Below are 24,456 nucleotides of genomic sequence, written 5' to 3'. Positions count from 1 at the left end.
GAGCACGGCCTGGAAAGCTGCAAGCCAACAAAATGCCAGCTTTTAGAAGCAGAAGCCCAGTAAAGCAATTGTGTTAAAAGTAAGATTACCCACCCGGCCACGGGGTTCTGAATCTAATCCCCATCTCATTCCACGAGCAAGCACCGCCCGTGGTGTGCTCAGGAAGACCGGCCACGGCCAGGCACGTGGACCATTACTCCTCCCTGAACAGCGCCCCCAGTCCTCGGTCCACGAGAACAAAGCTCCCGGGGAAGCAGAGCCTGCCTGCCCAGGCGGAAGTAACTGCCTCTCAGGCCGGCTAGGATCCTGCCCGCCCCTCTCCCCTCCCTCCGTGCCAGATTCCCACCTTCAGCGTCACATGGAAGCCCAACGACCCAGAGATAATTTGAACAAACCTATTTCGCTGAGGACGCTTCCATTTTTATCTTCATTAACTCTTTGGGCCCTGTCAAGTACTCTGAAAGCAGGATTTATGTTTTGGCTGCAGGGGCGGAGAATCTGAACGTGTAGACAATTTGTGACTTTAATGGAGGCAAAAATACTGCATGTTTTGTAGACAGACACCTTGGATCTGGAGAAAATTGCTTTCTCTTTCTATCAGGAGAATGCTGCATTATCTCATTCTCTTTCTGTTTTAGTTGAAAAAATGTCATAGGAAAGTAGCATCCTACCCCGATGAGCTGCGCGGATGCTTTCTGCGCAAATGAAACCCCCCGCAAACTTAACAAGCCGGCATCCTTTCCATTCTTGGGACGAAAGCATGGGTGTGCACACAATGAGCCTACTCTCCTAAGAGGAATGGCTTCAGTGAGCAGCAGCCCGTCCGGGAGACTGGCCACTGTAAGAGTTTACACAAGTCGGGTGGGGCGCACATGTGCCCCAAGGCCGAAGCGGGGGGTGCACACGCGGCCCCATGACCAGCCGCAGTCGTACCTACCTGACGCCCTAACACCCATCACTCTTACTCAGCCAACTGCTTCCTGTAAACACGGAGGTCCCCGAGAACCCGTGGGCAGGCGAGGTGGGCAGGCAAGGGCCCCTCCGGCTACCGCTACTGCCCAGGCTTTAGGAAACCTTCTCACCACTGAGGGCGGGGCCTCTCCAACTGGGAGTCTGATCCAGCACTTCCAGTCCACCCGATTTCCAAAGCACTCGGACTCCGGCAATTTATGAAAATACAAATATCAGTGGTGAGATTATGATGCCAATCTGCTCAGAACAAATCCACACCAGGAAGAGTAAGACCGGCTGCTGTTGACAAGGGTACGATGCCACCTTCAAACTCATAGGGATCGTCCCCGTGATTTCCACGGAAGCTGGTTTTGTTTTTTTTTTTTTTTTTTGGTGGTACCGGGCTTCCTGGAAGCCCTTCTACCTCCGGGCTACACTCCCAGACCTATTTTTACATTTTTATTTGGAAACAGGGTCTCCTAAGCCAGCGCGCGCGGCTGGCTTTGAACCTGCACGATCCTCCTGTCTCTGCCTCCCAAGCGCGGGGATTACAAGCGTGCGCCACCATGCCCGGCGCTGGTTCGGTTTTAATAGTGAAACATCACTCGTGTCTAACATGGCTCTTTGGGAAAATATAAAGCAGATTCACCAAAGTGGCGGCTGGGAGAGGTCTGCACAAGCACGGACGCGAGCTAAGGCGGTCTCTCTGTGTCTTTCTGCTCTAGTTAACTCTCATGAGGCTCTGCAATTTTGTTCAAAAGCGAGGATTCAAAGAGAAGAATTTTAACCTGCAGGATGCCAGGGAAGGAAACATCTTCACTATCAAACTGGGGTTTCATTGTGACAATCGATCCCACAACACAGGGCCACAGAGGTCATTCTGCAGACAATTTTTCTTCCAGTTTTTTCCCTGTCCCCCCAAAGAGTCAAGAGAGCTTACCAGAAGCATTGCTGATGTCCCGTTGGGTCTGGATAAGTGGATGGACATCTCAGGAAACATCCTGTCGATGCGGCTAATCACGTCGTCAACATACCTAGGTGAGAAAGAGCCAGAGCCCCAGTCAACGACCGAAACTCAACACTGAGACTCGCTTCTAAGCCGGAGTTTTATCAAGCGAAACATTTTGAAGGCGAGAAATAGGATCACAAGGCTTTTAACAAACTCCTCTCTTCCTCCCTTGCCTTCTTAGAGCCAGACATCTTTAGTGGTGCTTGATATTTACCTCTGATTTCTAAATAACGTATTGTGAAAGGCACCTCTTAATGTCCCATGTTAAGCCATGATCTCTTAACTGCCTCCGACAGGGGAGCAGAATTCGGCTGAATCGCCTGGACGCTGGGCTCCAGCGGCACGCCCCTGCCTTCCCAGTTCAGGCTGAATACAGCTGCCTGTCACCCGGTTTCCCAGCTGGATTCTAACTCAAACTTTAGTATATCACAAGTTTTGCTTAGATCAGTACTCTGCCTTTATATTCTAAATCTCTGCTTAGAACATTATTTATTTATTTGCTTAGAACATTATTTATGTATTTATTGGTCTTGGGAGTCCTGAGTTACACCCCAGCCCTATTTTATTTTTGAAACAAGGTCTCGAGTGCTTTTATTGACTTGCAATAGCTTTCCGTTTTCCTTGATTTTCATTCTATTAGTTCCACACACCAATTACAATTTTTTGCCTCCACACTGATTCCAAACCGTCTCTCACTACAGTAATAGCAGGCAAGCTAGCAGTTCCACTCGTATCCCCCAGAAAGCCCTCTGTTCTTCTGGCTCAAATGGAACCTGTGTTTCTTGAGGTTTAATAACCGAGTCCGTGAACCTGAAATACGGAGCACGGTGCCTGGTACATACGGAGGCTCAGACTCAAGCGCCCTTCTTAGTTCCAGCACACCACAGGCCTATGCAGAGGTGCCCTCTCCCATTGGGCTGAGTTTCTCTGCGCGGGAGGTGCGTCATGCAGGTGCCAGTCTACAGCCTGCACCCAGCTGGCTCTGGCTCGGGCCCCTGGAGAGCAGACACAGAGTCTTGGGGCTCGCTGTCGGGTTGCACTGGACACAAGGGGGTGCACAAGTCAGGAGCCAAGATGCAAAACCATCTATTAAGGGGTTTCCATTGGATTTCATATCCATTAGATACGACAAATTAAATCACATGTCCATTAAATCAGGGACATGTGAAAGGCATATTCTCTGGGGGAAGGAGGAGATAAGCTCTTCGTTCACAACATGAAAAGATTTTAGTTAGGAACCGGGGGCTCCTGAGACCCAGCAGACAACATAATGTCATTTGCTGGAAGTGAACACCGACGTATCCGCTCTGGAAGCTAGAAAGGAATCCTGCCGGTCGGCCCGCCGGCGTTTCCTTGGAGAATGTCACGCAGTCTCGTGCTGAGGAAGGAGAAACTGAAGAAAGCCGGGCGGTAATGAGGACCGCGAGCAGATGGGAACAGGGGCGCGCGAGCAGAGGTGGAGGGGACGAGGCAGAGGGAACGGAGACTCTTCCAGGGCACGAATGGCGCCTGTGAGTCAGTACCAACAGCGCCTTCCCCCTGGCAGGGACCGGAACTCAAGGGTAAGCAATCGCAAGGCGAGCCTGCTTACAAAGACCGAGAGGCGGCTCTTAGAGGGAAGGCCGCGCTCTGTTGATTGTTAACGGTTTAGAAAGCAATCTTTCCTGCCTAAGAAACAGACTGACTGTGACACCACACATGGTCTCCTAAGGCCCCCTCCTAGACTCACGACCCTGTGACAGGCGGCCTTGGGTGCCGGCTAAAGGCTGCAAAGGTGACCAGACGGAGAAGGGGAAGTTCGGCGCACTCTCCGTGGCCGCCCCGTGGCCTCCGGAGCGCAGGTGGTAGCCTTGACAAGAACCCCAGGCCGCCGGAGACGCGCTGCGCTCACGTCTTCTTGAAGTCCCCGTGTGGGTTAAACCCAGTGTCTTCCGACTCGCGGGAGCAAAGCTGACCTGTCCTGTGCAACTGGAAGTCACCAGCATGCGTGTGCTCACGGGGAGGGGCGGCCAGGCAGCCGGCCCCGATCAACAGCCGCCAGGGCCCTGGACGGGAGGAAGCCAATGTCCAGGACCTCGCCAAGGCGACCTCAGAGCCTACTTTGTCCTGGACCGCTCACCTTGAAGCCTTCAGAACAGCCCAGAAAACCAGCCTCCGAAGTGGGCCAGGGAAGGAATGTGTTAAGGGGCAGGTTGAGGGGTGACTTCAGGTCCCACGGGAAGCTAGAAGCCAAGTGCTGTGGCACGCGACCAGAATTCACACCGACCACCAGCTTTGCTTGCTTTTCAGTAAGGGCCAGGGTTCTAAGCGGGGGAATAGGAATCGCCGTTTCTGGATTCCTTTATTTATGAGATCTTTACTTGGAAGGAGGACAGCGGCAGAGGAATCTGGTTCTCGGGGAAAATACCTGCAGTGGCAAAGAAAGGAGCGTGGCGGGGTGGGCTTTTGTTACTGGACCTTAGATAAAGCCCAGCGAGCTTGGTTCAGAGATTTCATTAGGTAAAAGCCAATGCTCAAAAGGCTGTTCTCTATCCACCTGCCTAACATAAAGGAGATGCAAATTTCTTTGTTACAGGTGACATTATGTATTTGCTAAAAAGAGACAGAGAGAAAGTCAGCTGCACCTTTAGCTGAGGAAAACAATGTCTAAACTCTAGAAGCAGAAATCAAAACACTTCATTTTTAAATAGACCCAGCTTTCGAAACAGAAATCAAGCACTCGTGACTTGACAGAAAGAAGGAACGCTTGGAACACCAAATTAAAAGTCTGGAGGCAAAACTGAGCCTCTCTGCAGCGGGTGGGGGCCGGGGGGGTCTTTGGCAGCACTCCCCAAACGGCGCGGCGGCCGCGGCGCTCGGAGAGCAGGGCAAGGGCAGGTGGGAACAGCGTGCGCTCCTCCCACGCTGCCACCATATGCCACGCTCCGCTCCGTGGCAGAATCAAATTACTTTAATTTTTACCTTTGGAATATAGGCAAACAAGCAGTAACACAGCAGTGGTGACTAGTTTACACTTGAGCAGACGCGGCGCGGAAAGACATTAATTTCGTGCCAAATTGAGCAGTGAGTCACAATTTGCACATATCTGTCAACCTGTTAACAGGGTAATAACTTGGAAAGATTGCCGTTCCGATTTGCATCGCAGGAGCCTTTCAGAAACGGCGAGCTGCGGCTCGGTTGTCCCTCTTGAGGCGCTTGGCCCGTGAGCCTGGCTTGGTGGGCCGGGAACGGGGCTAGGAACACGAACTGCTAGAACCCGTCGGTGCAGATCAGGATGCGATTCACAACTTCAGTGTTCTCAACAGAAAATTAACTTTCTCGTGACCAGACAGTCCCGTTTCCCTGCCCTGCGCCCTAACTATGCTCAATGCCTGCTGGTTTCTGGTCCAACTCTTCCAGGGCAAACCACCCACCTCGGTGTCTCTGCTGTATCAGAAACAAACACACCACCCTCAGAGCCTCGCGTGGGTTTCTGGAGCCCCGTAAGCCTTGCTCTCGTCCGATTTTCTTCAAGCAGCTCCGATGGCTCCATAAATGGCCTTAATCAAAGAATTAACACCAGGCCTTGAGTGGCCACCTCATCCAATGTCCTCACCATTGGCCTTTAGCGGGATCTCCAAGAGGCAGACCGCGGAGATTCCCCAAAAAGCCATCTCGCAAGGCAGCAATGTATCCTGCTGGATGCCCGGATTGTGGCCCCACTGTGTGCCGGTCCAGCAGGCACCCACTTCACCCCCGTGGAATGACACTAAGCTATTTCTTCCCAAACCCAAAGGCTTTTGGCAAATATGGAAAAGACCACCTGGTTTTCCAATTTCTTTCATCAGTCTTTCTTGGTTCACTGATCCCATGGAAGGGTACTGAAAACGAAAACACATGTGCATATGACAATTTACTATGCTTTTCTGTAGTTTAAGGCCGTTAAAGTTCATTCATGGACCCCAAGTCAGGTACCCTGGTCTATACCCTTCCCAGGTCTGAGGTCTCTGGACTTCTTTTTTGCTCTCTGAATGGTAAACAAGCCCCTCCACCCACCTCTGTAAGGCGATTTTAACTGGCAGAGAGGTCCCTATCTTTCTTTATTTCTCTTTCTTCCTCTCTCTCTCTCTCTCTCTCTCTCTCTCTCTCTCTGTGTTGCAGACTGGCAGTGAACACACTGAAGTGGTACAGGTGGCAAATAAACCTAATGGCTCTGGTCAGCTTAAAAATAATGCTTCCTGGCCGGGCGTGGTGGCGCACGCTTATAACCCCCACGCTTGGGAGGCAGAGACAGGAGGAGCGCGCAGGTTCGAAGCCAGCTGCGTGCGCTGGCTTAGGAGACCCTGTTTCCAAATAAAAATATAAAATAGGTCTGGGAGTGTAGCCCGGAGGTTCAAGGGCTTCCAGGAACCCCAGTACCACAAAAAAATAAATAAATAAAATAAAGAAATAATAATGCTTCCTTGATGGGGTCTTGGGGTTAGTTTTTGTTACCTACTTTTTAAATTGACAAGTATAATTTACATAAAGTTATCATGTGCGGCATGTGTTTAAAATCTGTACGCACCGTGGATGGCTAAATGAAGCGAATGTACCTGACACACCATTCGTGAGCGTGTGTGTTAAGAACAATTAAAATCTGCTCTCTTAGCAAATTTCACAAATTGGATCCATTGTTACCAACCGTAGTCCCTAGGCTGCACAACAGAGTCTAGAAGATGACTCCTCCTGACTGCAGTTCTGTATCCTTTGGTCAACATCTTCCCTGCTCTGTCCCCACCCGACCCTGGTAACAGCCACCACGCTACTTTTGATTCTTATGAAAACTTTTTAACATTCTAAGTGAAAAGAGATCATATGATCTGTGTTTTTCTGAGCTAGCTTATTTCACTTAACACAAACCTTCCAGGTGCATCCCTGTTGTTGCAAATGGCAGGATTTCTTCCTTTTAAAGGCTAAATAGTATTCAGAAGCGCACACACGTCACACTTGCTTTGTCTATTAACCCACTGATTGGCACTTGGGTCATTCCCACATCCTGACTGCTCTGATTAATGCTGCAGCAGACGAGGGTGCAAAGGTCTCTTCGACATACTGCTTTCATTTCCGTCAAATATAACCAGCTAAATCACATGGTAATCCTATTTAACTTTCTGAGGAACCTCCATACTGTTTTCCATCATGGCTGTACTAATTTACATCCCCATCATCAGCGCACAGGCAAGCTTCTCTTTCCCCACACCCTCCTCCACGCTTGTCTTTTGTGTTTGCTAACAACCGTCTCTCGCTGTTGATGAGTCCTTCTAACAAGGTCAAGAAACCTCTTCCATAACCTGGGAGGTCACCTGAGGCTGGCGAATGGGCTCTGCCCTCCAGAGCAGCATCACGTGGGTCATGAGCGCTCCGTGTGGGAAGGAAAGCGCCCCCTGCCTCCTGTACCCCGAGGCACAGCTGGGTGGGGGACTAAAGATGCAGGCCTCCGTGGGCTCAGAGGCCTTGCGTCCAGCTCACGTCCCTGAACAGGCTCGCCCTGGAGATTGTATCACACTCACCCCCGTACTCAGATCGCTCCTCCTGGGGCTGCGAGTCTTGAGGGCTTACAGATTTTGAAGTGATACCTCCTCTGGAAAGCTTCCCTGCGCTGCCCCTTAACCCCAGCTGTCAGTGCACCTCACCGTGCACGGCACTCTCGAACTCCCCCGGCCGCCCCTCACATTCGTCATTACACAGTTGGGGAGCGATGACTCCTTTCATTCTTTCAAGGCTAGCTTCGCTCCAGGACTCTCTGGGGCCACGTGAGTGCCCCTCTCCCGTGCGGAACCCTTGCCTCGGTGCCTGGCACCCCGCGAGCACCTCTTACTATCTGCTGCGCGAGTGGACAGGCTGTAACAAGACAGCCACACCGACCCAGTTAGGCCACAGGCAAGCGGCTACAATGCAAAGCTCTCTTTGGCAAAGGCCGACTGGAGGCGCGGGCGAGTTCATTATCTTAGCCGTCAGAAGCCACTAATGACAGCAGCCAGAGAGCCCCACAAAACAAACCTCAAAGGAAGCAGCGCCAGCCCTTGAAAGTCTTGTGGCTTCATGTGCAGCCGCAGAGTCCCTGCATCTGTTCTAGAAGCTCACCGCCTTGGAAGCGCAGCCTTTTAACGAGGCGCGCGGCCTGACGTGCCCGTTTGTATGTGCCGCTTCGAATGAACTAATTAGTTCTGCAAAACAGGAGCACAGGGATGGGTGCTACCAAACTGGGATTACAATACCAAAACGATAACACAGGATGCGGGAGACAGTTCCAAAGAGAACAGTTTTGCAAACCATTTATTTTCTACCCTACATGTTAGGAGAGATTGCAAACTATTTGTTATTAAAGCCTTAAAATAATTTATTGGACAGATGGCTTAGTTCTCTAAAGTCTGACCCCTACTCAAAAGGAAACACCACACACACACACACACACACACACCACATGCGTGCACACACACACACACACACACGCACACAGACACACACATGCACACACACGCACACACCCCTGACCCCCAGCCAGGAATCTCATGTTAGTGAGAGGCTTAGCAGCACCGGCCAGCTTTAAATAGAATTTACCCCACACGGTGTGTGAGATAGGTGCTGTTCATTTTCTCCACCCATACAAAGGTAAAGGTTAGGACGCATATGTTAATAAACCGCCTTTTCAGAAAAAGGGTAATGCCCCGTGGCTACCATGAAGGGAATCATTGCATGGTCTGAAAAAATGATTTGAGATTTCCCCCGCACCTGCCCACAATGACGAGACAAGGAGCCTCTGACTGCGTGGGAACAGATGGGGGCGGTGTCATTACTACAGGAGACAGGAGAACAAGACTGAAACCACAACCCCAACCTCACGGCGCTGGACACAGTATGGAAACGCAGGTCAAACCCGCTCCGCCCAGCCCAGGACGTGTAAACGCCTGTGTCGTGGCTACAAAGAGTTGGTAAGCTATTTCCATGATATCTATGAATCAATATTTACCAAAGGCCTGCGGTCCTACTGCCAGGAAGGGTACTAGGAATGAAGGCTGGACAACAATGCGCAGGCGGTCTCGGCAGAGGGGCGTGGCTTTCCACGGAGGGGCGGGGCTTGCTCCTAGAGGAGCGGGTACAAAAGTCACCTACTGTCTCTCTTGCTCTCTTGAATGGAGATTAAACCAGGGGCACACTATTTGCGATTACACCCCCAGCCTTTTTAGTTTTCATTTTGAAATGGGGTCCCCAGAAGGTGCTGAGGGCCTCACCAAGTTGCTGAGGCTGGGCTCGAGCCTGTGATCTTCCTGTCTCCGTCTCCCAAGTCCTGGGATTACAGGTGTGTGCCGCCATGCCCAGCCAGCAAGTAAACATTCTAATCGGGAAGACGTCATCCGAGAGGACACAAGCAGACGCCGAGGGCTGCTCTCCTCCCACCTCCTGACAGCAAGATGCAGGCTGCCGGGCCTGGGGCAGGGCTGAGAAGGTGACTTGTGGAAAGGAACGTAGACGAGCATCTCTTCCTGGGCCAGGGCTCTTGCCAGGAGCCCCCGAGGCCTCTCTGCAGCGAGTCCCCCTAAGAACCTTCTCCAAGGCCCCCAAGGGACGCCAGCCCAGCACCACCACTCCCGACGTCTTTGCTTGTCACTCGGTACACACTACACCACACCCACACATCAGGGACAGCTGTTTAGTGCTTGCTGGCCTAGGGATGAGAACTGTGGGACAGGCCCTGGGTACTGACCCGGGTCCTGATGCTGGGGGGGAACAGGCCCTTTACCAAAGGCTCCTCAGTCTAGAAATAGTCCCTGCTAAAGAACAGAGAAAGGACCTTGTGGTACCCAGGCCCTCCTCTCACCATGGGGTGTAGGGGGACAGTGGGGCCTTGCTCACTGGCCTGACCCTGGGCACTGTCCTGGGTCCTGATGCTGGGGGGGGGGGGACAGCCCCTTTACCAAAGGCTCCTCAGTCTAGAAATAGTCCCTGCTAAAGAACAGAGAAAGGACCTTGTGGTACCCAGGCCCTCCTCTCGCCATGGGGTGTAGGGGGACAGTGGTGCCTTGCTCACTGGCCTGACCCTGGGCACTGTCCTGGGTCCTGATGCTGGGGGGGAACAGGCCCTTTACCAAAGGCTCCTCAGTCTAGAAATAGTCCCTGCTAAAGAACAGCAGGAGTCTTCCCAAGTGAAGCACCAGCCGCTAAAACCACCGCTGACCTCACACACCGGACGAAGAAACGTGGCTGACTGGAGAGGACTCCCACTGGCCGGAGGTGTAATACTGATGTGCGTATTCCTGACTGGTAATGAAGTGAATCCTCACGTACCCTCTGCCTGCTGAACCCAACAACCACCATTAACTGTGGATGTGGCTAGGTTCAAAGTTCACGTCATCCAGAGTGCGTGGAATTAAATGGTGGGGTCTGCCCGTGGAGAGCCGGCAGGCGCCGGGCGGCCTCTGCCTCCGCTCTCACGCTCTCCCGTCTGTGCAGTGCTGGGGACTGACCCGGGCCCTGTGCACACGAGCCACCTTGCTTCTTCCCGAGGAGCCCCGGTCCGCTCTGGAAGCAGCAGGAGCGACACGTTCCCTCCCAGCGTGCCCGGCGCCACCTCGCTTCCCCTCTACGCGCACTGTCAAGCTCACTCTTTCCACGGACCAACAATTTTCAAACTGTGGCGCTGGAGGTGGTTTTAGGTAACACGTGGCCAAGACTTTTCATTGCAATCTATACATCTCTAGACGGCGACAGAAGCACCAAGTGGAAGCTGTGGCTTCATAAACATCACTGCCCTACGATGCCCCCGCAGAGGTTAGTTTTCTTGGAAAAATGCTACGCAAAGAGCAGACGAGCTGACCAGGGTTGTGGTGAGCTCTGAGGTGGCTTCTGAGTGACTGCGTGTACAAACACCTTTTAAAAGGAAGACAGATTATTAAACAGCTTGACTTTAAAATACTTTTGCCTATATTTGTAAATTGCTGTGTTTTTTCCCCCTCCATTCTAAGTAAATCTTTACAAACAACTCCACGTGAGCCTCGTTTTGGAGGTGCTGAAGGAGACGTGGAGAGGTGTCCTCTGAGAGGCTGGGGCGCTCAGGTGAGCAGCGCGTGAAGGCCGAGGACCGGTCACGGCGGCGTGACCACGCCGGAACGGCTCTGGCACCGCCAGCAGCACACACGGCCGCCGGCTCCAGAATCCCTTTGGCCACTTTCGAAAGTGTTAGCAAGCCGGGCGTGGTGGGCATGCTTGTAATCCCAGCATTCGGGAGGCTGAGACTGGAGGATCGCGGTTCGCGGACAGCCTCAGCTACTTAGTGAGGCCCTCTGCAACTCAGTGAGACCTGGTTTCAAAATAAAGAATAAAAAATAGGGCAGGGGGTGTAGCTTGGAGGTAAAATACCCCTGGGTTTTTTATATCCCAGACCCGCAAAAAAAAAAAAAAAAAAAAAAAAAGAAACCCTTTAAGAACAACAACAAAAAACAAAACAAAACAAACAAACAAAAAAAGAAGGCGTTAGCAGTGGCGCCAGCACATGGCTCTCAGGGGAGCCCACTCTGGGTGTGGACCCCAGGAGGGTGGAGCTGCTGCTGGCAGCACGCTGAGCAAGTTCCAGATCCCTACGCTCGGAACTCATCAGGCGGGTTTTCAAGTCCCTGCACAAATTCTTTATCAGAGAAATACGGCCAACCAATGTGACCCTGTGTCGACCTGTGCCACCACCGCCCTCTACTTGTTCCTTCCCAGGGCCCACCGCTCCAAAGGCACTCCTCTGCCCAGGGAAAGGAGGAGACCGCAGGGGGACCGAGTCCACCAATTACAAGCAAGGAATGTCCAAGACGGACTGAAAAGCTAGGAAGGGCGGATTCACACCTACGATGTGAGAGTGCCAAAATGTGTGCCTCCCCAGGTGCCGACAACACGCCTCCCAGTGAACACGCATCAGGAGGGATCCGGAAGCCTGAACAGTTTTGACCTAGAGGACACATACATTTTATTTTATTTATTTTTTATTTTTTATTTTTGGTGGTACTGGGGTTCCTGGAAGCCCTTCTACCTCCGGGCTACACTCCCAGACCTACTTTTACATTTTTATTTGGAAACAGGGTCTCCTAAGCCAGCGCGTGAGGCTGGTTTCAAAACTGCGCGATCCTCCTGTCCCCGCCTCCCCAGCGCGGGGATGACAAGCGCCTGCCACCACGCCCGGCTGAGGACATATATATTTTATACCCTAAAACTGAATATACATCCTTAACAAGTAATCCCAGAACACTCACCATAGAGTCCAAGAGTTGGGACCTAACTGTGTCCCGGAGTCTTGCAGGACAGCCCCCGCCACAGCCAGTCCAAAACCCAGAGTGGAAGTGTGCCAGCCCCTCCCACACGCAGACATTAGACAACACGCCCAGAAAATACCTTGAATCGAATGACGATAATATAACAAAGTCTGTGGGATGAAGGTAAAGCCATGCTGGGGGAAGCTTATAGTTTTAGAAAACTTCTATGAGAGTCAGGAATGGTGATGAGCACCCACCATCCCCGTCCTTGGGCGGTTGAGACCGCAGGACCGCGGGTTTAAAGCTCCAGCAAGATCTTAGCAGCTCAGAGACCCTATTTCAAAATTAAAACACTAAAAACAGGCTGGGGGCGCAGCTTGAGGTAGAATACCCCGTGGATTAACCCTAGTGCCCACCCAAAAGCTTATATAAAAAAATCCTTTTTTAAAAATTATTTTAATTAATTAAATTTTTTTTTTGCAGATCTGGGGATGGAACCCAGGGGCATTTGACCTCCGAGCTACACCTCCTGCCCTATTTTTTTATTCTTTATTTTTGAAACTGGGTCTCACTGAGTTGCGGAGGGCCTCACTAAGTAGCTGAGGCTGTCCGCCAACCGCGATCCTCTTGGTCTCAGCCTCCCGAATGCTGGGATTACAAGCGTGCGCCACCACGCCCAGCTTAAAAAAATTTTCTTAATGATCAAATACCTAACCTTCCTTTTTTTTTTTTTTTTTGCGCTACTGGGGATGGAACCCAGGGGCATTCTACCTCCAAGATACACCCCAGCCCTGTTTTTTTTTTTTTAAATTCTTTATTTTGAAACAGGGTCTCACTGAGTTGCAAAGCACCTCACTAAGTAGCTGAGGCTGTCTGCGAACCTTGATCCTTCTGTCTCCGCCTCCCAAATGCTGGGATTACAAGTGTGCACCACCATGCTCGGCCTAAGCTTCCATTTTAAAAGTTAGAAAAAGAAGAATTAAATCCAAAGCAGAAGAAAATAATAATGTGCATAAATCAATGAAATAGAAAATGGATAAAAGTAGAGAAGAATCATTGAAACCAAGGAAAGGTTCTGAAATAAAATCAGTAAAATTGAAAAATCACTAACTAGACTGATCAAGGGAGGAAAGAGAGAAATACAATTTACCAGTATCCGGAACCAGTGAGGGGTCTAGAGACTACTATTATGAAAAGCTGTATGCCAATAAATCTGACAACTTGGAAGAAAGATATAAATTATATAACTAAGTAGAAATAAAAATCTAAATAGCCTTATATCTATTTTTTAAAAAGTGCATTTGTCACCAGAAACCTTCCCATAAAGAAAACTCCAGGCCCAAATGCACTCATCAGTTAATTAAATCAAAGATTTAGAGAAGAAATAATCCTATAGACTTTATGAAACAGAGAAAGACAAAATATCTCTCAGCTCATCTAATGGGCAAGCTTTATATACATACATACATACATATATACATACACACACACACACACACACACACACACACACACACACACATATATTTTTTTGTAGTACTAGGGATGGAACCCGGGGGCATTCTACCTCTGAGCTACATCCTCAGCCCTATTTTTTTTTTTTTATTCTTTATTTTGAAACAGGGTCTCACTGAGTTGCAAAGGCCCTCACTATGTAGTAGCTGAGGCTGTCCTCAAACTGTGATCCTCCTTTCTCAGCCTCCCAAATGCTGGGGTTACAAGCGTGCACCACCATGCCTGGCTATCAAGCAATATTCTGATCCTGAAACTAAAGTCATTTCAAATAAAGAAAATTACAAATGAAATTCCTCATGAACAAAGATACAAAATTCCTTAATAAAGTATCAGCAAATACGGTAATGTAGTGAAAAGATAATATATCATGGTCAAGAGCCTTACAGAAATGAAAGTTGGATTAATTTTAAAAATTACCAACAGAAGCCGGGCGTGGTGGCGCACACCCGCAATCCCAGGGCTCAGGAGGCGGAGCGGTTTGAGGGCAGCCACGGCAACCCAGCAAAGGCCTGCTTCAGAACAAAAACTAGAAGGGACGGGAGGTGCAGCTTGAAGGTAGAATGCGCCATAAGTTCACTCTCCAGTACCAAAAAAAAAAAAAAAAAAAAAAAAGAAAAGAAAAGAAAAGAAAAAGAGAAAGAGGGGGAGAGAAGGAAATTCTGAAAAAGAGACTCTGACACTGCTTAACCTTGAAGGCATTAATGAGTGAAATAATTTTCTGGTCACTAAGAAAACAAGCACTACATGATTCCGTGGGCAGTCAGACAATCAAATTCCTAGAGATGGAAAGCAGAAGGGTAGATGCCAGGGGCTGGGAGGGAAGGGAATGAGAAGTCATAGTTTGGTGAGCACAGACTTTCCCCTGGACGATGAAGCGCTCCCAAGATGGATGGTTGCACTACAACGCGAACGTACTCAACGCCACGGAGCTAGGTATTTAAAACCATGATCACTTCAGTGGATTAAAGGCCACCTTGATACAACTCAAGGCCCAGTTCATGACGGAAGTAACAGACACTTTTGGCAGACGAGGGAGGACCAGAAGAAGGCCACGGATGTGAAGGCCTCCTCTGTGGAGGAGGACATGCCAACCCTCAGGCTGGCAAGCACGTGGAAAAGGTGTGTCACAGAAAATGCAACGCGTACTACCCGCGTACTAGAGCGGCCACACCAGAGCACACCGACAGTATCGAAAGGTGGCGAGGAAACTGAGCAAGTGAGCACCGTGTGTGCGGCGGGTGGCCGTACCAAATGGCAAAAGCATTTTGGAAAGCCGCCTGGCAAATTCTTACAAGGGTAAACCATACACACATTACATGATTCAGCAGTTCTAAGCCTAGGTATTTACCCAAGAAAAATAACTTATGTCTACAGACATGCTTGTAGCAGTTTTATTCCTGATACTACAAACAGGTGCACAGATAAACCACACCTGCGGTATATCCAGGCAGCGGAATACTTATCCATGACGAAAAAGAGTAAACAGTACATGAACAACTTGGATGAATCGTGGAAACCTCTGCCAGGCAAAAGGAGCTAGGCACAAAATGCACTTCCACGCAGAGTGCACGAGACTTCTGAAAGACACACCTATCGGGGTGACGCGGAGCAGAGCGGCCATAGCCACCTGGGAGGGGCTCAGCGGCTCAGGGGGCACAGCAAGAAACTTCTGGCAGATAAAATGTCCTTGCATCTTGTTTGGGGCGATGTTTATACAGATGCATTGAACTGTGCACATTCACAAGCATAAAGCACACAAAATAAGTGTACATTACATAAATTACACCATAAAAAGTATGGGTTTTTTTTTTGGGTGGGTCTGGGGATGGAACCCAGGGACACTTGCTCTCTAAGCTACACCCCCTGTCCTATTTTTTATTCTTTGTTTTGAAACCAGGTCTCACTGAGTTGTAGAGGACCTCACTAAGTAGCTGAGGCTGTCCGTGAACCACGATCCTCCAGCCTCAGCCTCTCAAATGCTGGGATTACAAGCGTGCGCCACCACGCCCGGCTAAAAGTGTATGTTTAAAAAGGGCTTGGACCGGGCGTGGTGGCACACGCTTGTAACCCCCGCGCTTGGGAGGCAGAGACAGGAGGATCACACTGGTTCGGAGCCAGCCTCGCTGGCTTAAGAGACCCTGTTTCCAAATAAAAAATATATATAAAATAGGTCTGGGAGTGTGGCCCGGAGGGAGAAGGGCTTCCAGGAACCCCACTACCACCAAAAAAAAAAAAAAAAAAAAAAAAAAAAAAAAGTGCTTGGAAAGCCGGGTGTGGTGGCGCACACTTGTAATCCCCGTACTTGGGAGGCTGAGACAGGAGGATCACGCAGGTTCGAAGCCAACCTTAGCTGGCTTAAGAGGCTCTGTTTCCAAATTAAAAAAATATAAAATAGGTCTGGGAGTGTAGCCCAGAGGTAGAAGACCCCTGGGTTCCATCCTCAGTACCACCAAAAAAAAAAATAAAAATAAAAATAAAAAAAAAAGAAAACAGTGCTTGGAACACGTGTCGGCTGCCTTGCACTCATCTGCAGTCGGAATGGATGCGAGTCAGGTCAAGTGGGCTTGAGGACGCCGTGGGGAGCCAGGGCCACAGCCGGACCTTCAGGACTCCAGGCACTGAAAGTCAGCTTACTTTTCTGTGCAGGCCCTAAGGGTGTAGGGGACGGCCCTCCCCAGGTCACACAGACGAGGGGTGTCAGCACGGTGGTGTGCAGGCATGTAGAGTTGGTACTAAATGGTGCAGGCGCAAAGCCTGGTTTCATAGTCCCTCCTGCCTTCTCATCTGAACCCGCGACTTAGGAATCTGTTCAGAGGGCTGAAGGAGGGGCGGGCTCGACGTGTGGAGCACGGCCACGGCCGAGTTCCAGCAGGACAGCCATGTACTGGGAAGCCCTTTGTGGCCTTCAGGTTTGCCCAGCTGGACTAGAGAGTGTCTCATGCATTTGAATATAAACAACATTTTAGATATACTTAGATCTGTACATTACTATTGAAGCAAGATGGTTTCTTAAAATAATATCTGAATAAAAATATATTCATGTTAAAGCGAGACACGATCATACATGCCTGTAATTTCAGTACTTGGGAGGCTGAGACAGGAAGATTGCAGGTTTGATGCCAGTCTTAGCACCTTAGCAAGATCCTAGCTCAAAATAAAAAATTAAAAAAGGGCTGGAGGCACAGCTGGCAGGTAGAATGTCCCTGAGTTCAATACCCAGTACCAAAATAAATAAGTCAATGAGTAGCTACTACTACTAATCCAGGTCTAGTTCCCAGCTCTGCTATGTGAGGCAAGTCACTGGGCTTCAGGTCTCATTCTGAAATAACAACAACAGTGTCTTCTTTCAGAGGGTGGTTTTAAGACCAAATGAGATAATGCAGGCGAAGAATTTACCGCATGTCCTAGTATCTGTCTGTCTGTCTGTCTGTCTGTCTGTCTCTCTGAGAGAGACAGACGGAGACAGAGAAACACACAGTAGTATGAGAGGATGATAGCACCCAGAATCCACGCGACAGAGTTCCTTTGCTTCTGTTTTCTTCAGCACCGCACCTAACCCAAGGCACATGTGGGCCAGGGGGTTTTGCTGAGAAAGCCCTGGGTCCCCCTCACTCTCCATGACAATGCCGCAGCAGGCACACTGCGCTGGCTTGGTCTCCTCTTCCCTGGACCGGGGGGTCATCCCTAAGGGTCCTTCTTAGCGCCAATCAGATCAATACACACTTCCTGAGAGCTTCCTATATGCACAAGGAAGCAATTCTACAGTTCCAAAGACTGTCCATCTTTGAGTGGTACAGATGGTAATTATTCAAGAAAATTCAATTAATCATAACACCCTATTCCTTAGCCTTTGGGAATAATTGGAATCTATTATCTCTAATGGATTTCAGTAAAGCCTATCAGTATTTTTGATAGCAGAATTATTCCAAGCATACTTTTGGCAGACAACACACTGCCGTTTGCCACTAGCCACGGGGGTCCGTTACTGGAGGTTTTGGAGGAAGGTGTCTCTAGAAAGAACTAGTGCAACGAAGCCCGAGGGCTAGAGGAGGGTCTCGACAAGAACGCCAGGAAACAGAACCTTTGCAATCAAGGAAATGTACAGGAAAGACTCTGCCCACTGAGTTCACAGGTGAGAGTTTTCCGTAGCTGAGCAGGATGCCCCAATGTGGCTGCGTAGGATGTTTAGAGGGCACGTGTCATCAGAGGCGCTCAGAATAGAGCAGATAAATACGATTACTTCTTAAATGTCAACAGTGTTAGAAATAGAAGCCAGGAGTAGAAGCAGCTAGGTTCTTAACTTCAACTTCAGACACCCACGCTTATAAACAGATTTGCTGCAACTAATAGATGCTGCCAGTACAGCTTCAGCTGTGCCAGATCAATCACTCCGTCAGATCAATCGCCACGCCCGACACCAGCGCTCTCCTGGGCAGAGCCGACCACTCAAGAGCCGGGCTGGGCTAGGACAGGGGGATCGCAGGTTCTAGGCCAACCTCAAAAACGCAGCGAGATCCCATTTCAAAACCCAAAATAAAGAGGGCTGGAGGTGTGGCTTGGAGGCAGAATGCCCCTGGGTTCAATCCTCGGGACCCCAAAAAAGCTGAGAGGATGGTGCCGAGCCACTACTGTCGCTCAGTGCCACGCTGGCCGTGAGTCAGTGTGACCCAGTCGGCAGGTCGGCAGTGCCGGAGCCGAGCTGGAGCCGTGCTGATGGTCGATGACGAGGCGTCCATGAAAACAGGAGCAGCAGCCAGATGACAGGCATGGGGTGCGGGGGCCAAGGGGAACGCGGCCAGCAACCCTTCTGGGAAACAAGGTCTGCAAAGCTTTCCCGGGAAAGGGAGAGGGGCTGCTGGCCACCAAGATGGGAGAGGTGACGCGGTTCCTTTGAAAACATGCAGGCAGCAGGCACCAGTGAAGACGTGGTTATCCCTGGTCGATGACACTAATAAGAGAGTGACAGGAGGGAACGCCGAGGTTAAGTACTGAGCAAAACTCTGCGACCGGAAGAGTGCTGGCAGAGCAGAGGGGCTGCCGGGAGAGGCGAGGAATCGGGGCTGGCGGGGCACGCGGGTTAGAACTAGACACCTGCCTAATTAGCAGGGGACCAGCAGGCGCCTCCAGAGAGCCCTTGCTCCCTCCAAGCGAGTACAGAGCGAGGAGTTAAACTCCTGCCTAGCAGTATCTTTAACCCCCCAGAATAAAGGGAGGTGGTGCCCGTGGGCCAGACTCTGGACCCTGAAAACCCACCCAGGCCTGGAGCCTCGAGGCCGGCTGCAGGTGAGGCTGGCTGCGGGCGAGGCTGGCTGTGCGGTGGCTCCGAGCCACAGGGCAAGCGCAGAGCCGCATCGCTTCCCTGCTGAGATGGTCTCTGGGAGTTTGCAGCCTTAATTCAAAGGTTTCTTTCTTTGTCGGGTTCCAAACAGTACAGCATGTTACTTGTTGCTACACAATGTAGAGCACGTGCTCCTGATTAGCACGTCGCTTCCTCGTCTTCAGGAAGGCTCTGGGGCCTGCTGACAGCTCTGGGAAATGACGTTTTCTCCAGATTTCCACTGTAAATAATGATGGGCCGCTGGCCTCCGTGTTTCCAGCCTAATGAGAGCAGCAGGGTCCAAGACAAAACTGTCATCAGCAAGCTCTGGCGCCTGGAGCGGGGAGGCGCTGCTCCCTTCCCACCAGGCAGAAGAGCTGGCCCGTCCCTGGGGCCCCATCGCTGTCCCGGGGACCCTGCCTCACACACAGGGGCAGGGCCTTCCACTTTCTTCCTCTGAAAGATGACCGCGTGCGGCGCGCCATCTCTAGTACTGTTTGCTCTGCGAGGTGGAGGCACTTTCGTGAGTCATGCTGGAAACACATTCTACAAATTGACAGATTCAAGAATTATAATAATAGTTCCCAAAGGAACCGTATAATTCGGGAGCTGGAAGGCAGCTGGGAGCCTCTCTAGCCCAGATTCTTTCCTCTCTGGAGAGGCCACTGTGTGAAGCCTTCTAGCTGGCCGGAGGCAAAGCATGGATTAGAACTCGGGCCCTTCTCAATTGTTTTTTCCATACACCAGACCAAGATAAACTTACTTATTTTTGTGTTGAGGATTGTACCCAGAGGCATTCTACCTCTGAGCTATGCTCCCAGCCCTTTTTATTTTGAAGCAGGGTCTAAGTTGCTGAAGGCCTTGCTAAGTTGCTGAGGCTGGCCTTGAACCTGTGATCCTTCTGTCTTAGCCTCCCAAGAATCAAGATGACAGGTATGTGCCACCATGCCGGGCTAACACCTTTAAAATGTGGCTCTCAAGAAGCAGCAATAAACCAACAGATTCTGCCAAAAGACAGATTTTGGAGTTTCTTACAAGCGACATGTAAAAAAGTTCTCGTGTAATTTTTTTTCATTGAAGTGTTACATTACATTCTTAGCAACTTTGCCTTTCCAACACGAAGTTCTGGTTATAGCTTAAATGTTATTGGGATTATGATACCAGGCTTTGAGAACCTTGACTGTTTTCAAGCACATATCCACCAATAATGAGTCTGTGCTTAAAGCGCACACCTGGATCAAATCCATCCACGGGAGGCGCGGGCCCAGTGAGGTGCTGGGTTATCATCTGCTTTGGTGCCTTCGGTAAAACTTCTGGAATAAAACAGTAATCCTGCTAAATGGCTTGGTGAAAAACTGAATTCTTCCCCTCAGCGAAGAGGAAGATGTTTCATTTTATCCAGTCACTCGCTAATGATTTTCAGTCTGCACATGTGGACGACATTCCAGCATTGATTCGAACACATCTGATTCATCTATTTTGGCTGGCAAGAGAGTTTCCAATCCAAAAATGAAACTTCAAAAAGCCGGGCGTGGTGGCGCACGCCTGTAATCCCAGACCGAGACAGGAGGATCGCGGTTTGCAGACAGCCTCAGCTACTCAGTGAGGCCCTCTGCAACTCAGTGAGACCCTGTTTCAAAATAAAGAATAAAAAATAGGGCTGGGGGTGTAGCTCGGAGGTAGAATGCCCCTGGCTGCTTCCATCCCCAATACTGCAAAACAAACAAACAAACAAACAAACAATGCCAAGCCTCTATTTCTGGAGCCTGTGCTACAACGACCAGGAAAATGTTGACGCGTCGTGTTCAACGCAGCATTCCCGAGCCACACACCATTCTCCGTCTGGGTCCTGCCCAGCTGTTGCAAAGTTCATTTTTACAGTGTTCAGGGATAATAGCAACCGTATCATTCACAGGAACCATGGCCAGTCAATTTCTACAGTGAGGAAATGGAATTTTTCCAAATAGATTAAGTTTGAGTGTAGAGAACACAGACCCCCTGAGGTTAGTATTTCTGAAACAAAATGGCCAGAAATTAAGTTCATCTAATTTTAAGAGATATTTTTCAAGTGTGACTGGCCCCAAATGGGAGGCCCACTCTTTTTTTGGGGGGGTGGTACTGGGGTTCCTGGAAACCCTTCTATCTCCAGGCTACACTCCCAGACCTATTTTATACTTTTTTTTTTTTTTTAATTTGGAAACAGGGTCTCTTAAGCCAGTGAAGCTGGCTTTGAACCTGTACGATACTTCTGTCTCCGCCTCTCAAGCGCGGGATTACAAGCGTGTGCCACCACGCCCAGCCAAAGGCCCACTATCTTACACATGGAATTGTTTAAAGCCCCCGGAAGCAGGAAGCAGGAAAGGAAGTGGGGAACCATCAAGACTCCAGCAACATGTCAGAAGCGTTTATGATGCTGACAGCTGGGGAGCCAGCCTCAGTCCCACAGCCTCCTGGCATCATCCCTGCCCCAGAAAGTGAGCTTCTCATCAGCAAAGGGCTCGGGCACCTCCTGTCCGCTCTCCGGATGCCTACGTGTAATTCCATCCACTCTAATGAATGTCTTTTGAAAATTTGGATTTGCATTTATACCCTCCCCCCAAAATTAAAATTTTTTTTTCGTTAATATTCTAAGCATCAACTTCAAGCTCCTGCCTTTGTATTAATAGTTTTCCCTGGCTCCCTCTTTGTTATATAAGCACTTGTTCCTCGCTGCTGTTAGGGTATATGCTGCAGGTTTCCAAATGCGTTACCCTGACAACCCAGAGAAGATGGGCTTTGCAAGAGGGTCTTTGCCAGTCTGGGAAACTGACATGAGAATTTTGGTTTGGCTTGCTATCATACTTCTTGGTTCTTGACTGTCTTGCAACTTGTTGGAAGGGGAGGGGTATCAAAAAAGGAACAGTTAGCTGGGCGTGGTGGCGCACACTTGTCATCCCAATACTCCTTGGGAGGCTGAGACAGGAGGATCGCAGGTTCGTAGACAGCTTCAGCTACTTAGTGAGGCCCTGTTTCAAGATAAAGAAATGAAAACAAAATAAGGCTGGAGGTGTAGCTCGGAGGTAGAATGCCCCTGGATTCAATCCCTAGAACCAAAAGGGGGGGGGCAGTGAATAAGCGAGCGTGCCCTTATCTGCTGCGGCTGACCCACCCCTGCAGGCACTTGTGACCCGGTGTGAGGACAGTGAAGAAGAAGAATGCATGCTGAAAGGGTCCAGCACATGGGCGAGTCATTAACCACCCAAGGCTCGGTTTTCTCATCTGTAACGAGCAAACCATAGCTGTGTCTAGCTCAGAAGCGCCTTAGGATTAAAGGAGGTAGTCAGTGTTAAGTGCTTAGCGTAGTGCCTGACAGAGTAGCTAGTCGATGAAGGACAGCTGCTGCTGATGGTGCTGCCATGACAACCGAGAGGCGGCATCCTGGCTCATCGGTGCCTGTGTTAATTAATTCCTTCAGCGCCAAGAAGTCAAGGAAAATCCATCCCCAGGCTAGTCACTGTGGCCACGTTTCAGAGAGGATCTCAAAGACAGACATGTGAATCTTTCAAGGACATGAGAACAAGAGGCTGGGCGGGGAGTCAGAGTCCTGTGAGCCTGGTATCTAACCCCCGCCAAACTCTCTAAACCCTCAAGAAGGGCGTGCAGTTCTTAGAAGATGGCGGTGGTCTGTTTAGAAAGTGGAAGCATAATGTTTAAGCACAAGCGATCAAACTGGTCTGTTTTGATGGAGTCCTTTTCGATACAAGGACACACTGCCCGTATTTCCGACTCTCCCATGGCACTATGCTAATGGGTGTTCAGTGCTACATCCACAAGCCGCAGCTCCGCAGCAGTTCCATACCCAGTCCTCATTTCAAATCTTGTTTACATGTCTATCCCCTTTTCAATAAAGGTGTTCTGTAAGAGTGAAAGTACATAAACTTACACATGTCCTGCATGCCTGAGAATGGCTTTTGTTCATCTGAATCTGGGGCATCGGCAGGCATTTTCACTTCAGTCAAAAAGGCTTGGAAAGGTGAAAAGGTTTAGATCCCTTAATCTTTTCTTTAGAAAATAAATTATTCATGAAGCTCTCTCCCTCATTCCCAAATGGTTAGGTTTAAACAATTGCTTAAAGTGCTGTTTTTAACTGAAGAACACATTATTCATAAAGGCTACAGCCCAGGAAACACTTCCTTGCTAACTGGTCATTTCCATCTGATCAATGGCTTCACGGCGCTGAACACCGCACAGAGGCGCGGCTTCCAGCGAGGGCCACGGGCATTAAGCGCCCGCCTCTCAGAAACACAGGGGCTGCCTAATGCTCATTTTATGGTCCGCATATTGCCCTGAAAACCTATTAGAGCGTGGCTTCGCCAACCTTATCTGAGGTGGTCTGGGGTACTAAGCACAGTAGGAACCTTCCTGTAATAGGTTAATGGATCAATTTATTTATTTCAAATTTGTTCTTTTCAAGTTGAAAAACCACTAAAGACTTTCCAAGCAATCAGCTCAATAGCCACAAGGCCGGGCGGCGATGCCGGCCCTGCCTCCGACGGTGGCCCTTCTCTGTCACCGCTGGCACCGCAGCAAAGCCCGGTAAGGGGCAGCCCTGGGCTTTGCCCTAGGTGTCCACACGCTGAACAAAGTTCCGGGCCACATATGTGTACAGGTGGCCCTTCACTTTTTCCTAGATACAAAGTTAAAGTTAAAAAGTAGCTTACATAACAAAAACCAAAAGACTCCATTTGAATGACAGACCCCTGGACCACCCCCATTTATTGGTAAGTATTATTTTAAATTTCTCATAAAACATGTCACTAATAGACCTGCATCACCATCGCCACCCACTGGGTGCTCTCTTTTGAAATCAGCACTTTTCCAGGGTATAGTTTTGCAAACAAAAAGCATGGGTGCAAAGGAGCCAGGCCCCAGCAGCAGCAGCAGCGACCACCAGGGAGGTGGGACCCAAGCGCTCCCCGGGAACCTCAGGGACCGCGGGGACCTGAGAGAGGACCTCGGCTCTGCGACACGGTTCTGACCCTGATGTTGTGGGTGCATTCCTGGGAGTGGCCCCCAAACATTCAGGGACCAGACAAGAGGAAGTTCTGCTTTGCTGAATTTCAGGTTATATACAGCCTGGCTACAAAATGCAGCGCTTTCCCTCCTGTACTGAAAGGTTTAAAATCCCTACCGAGGGCGCTTTGTCCTCCTCTACTGTCACTTCTAGTGAAAAGGCTGGGGCCAGGAGTCCGCTCGTCTCCAGCAGGCACTGCTGTGGTGCTGGGCAGCATGGTACAGTGTGGGGGAGCTCAGGCTCCTGAGGTTCAAGTTGTGCTCCGGTGGGGTCTGGACTCGCTGTGCGATGGTGGCCAAGGGTGTGAGTCTGCTTTTCGTTGGTGTGACATGTCAGAGGAGGGAAGATTCCTCTGAGC

General features: G+C 50.0%; 1 protein-coding gene across 2 annotated transcripts in view; it reads right to left on the bottom strand.

The window, feature by feature from the left end:
* The window catches only part of MED27 (mediator complex subunit 27), a gene marked incomplete at both ends in the record, with an annotated part of 189,797 nt that overhangs the window by 55,304 nt on the left and 110,037 nt on the right, over positions 1-24,456 (bottom strand). For both annotated transcript variants that reach the window (XM_080709500.1, XM_080709501.1), the window contains one exon: positions 1,892-1,985. In XM_080709500.1, the coding sequence (XP_080565626.1) occupies positions 1,892-1,985 (94 nt within the window). The remainder of the gene's footprint in view (positions 1-1,891; positions 1,986-24,456) is intronic.

Source organism: Muscardinus avellanarius (genome assembly GCF_963383645.1).
Source record: "Muscardinus avellanarius genome assembly, chromosome: 13".
Taxonomy (NCBI): domain Eukaryota; kingdom Metazoa; phylum Chordata; class Mammalia; order Rodentia; family Gliridae; genus Muscardinus; species Muscardinus avellanarius.
Note: the sequence above shows the minus strand (reverse complement) of the source record. Positions and strands in the feature narration are given on the sequence as shown.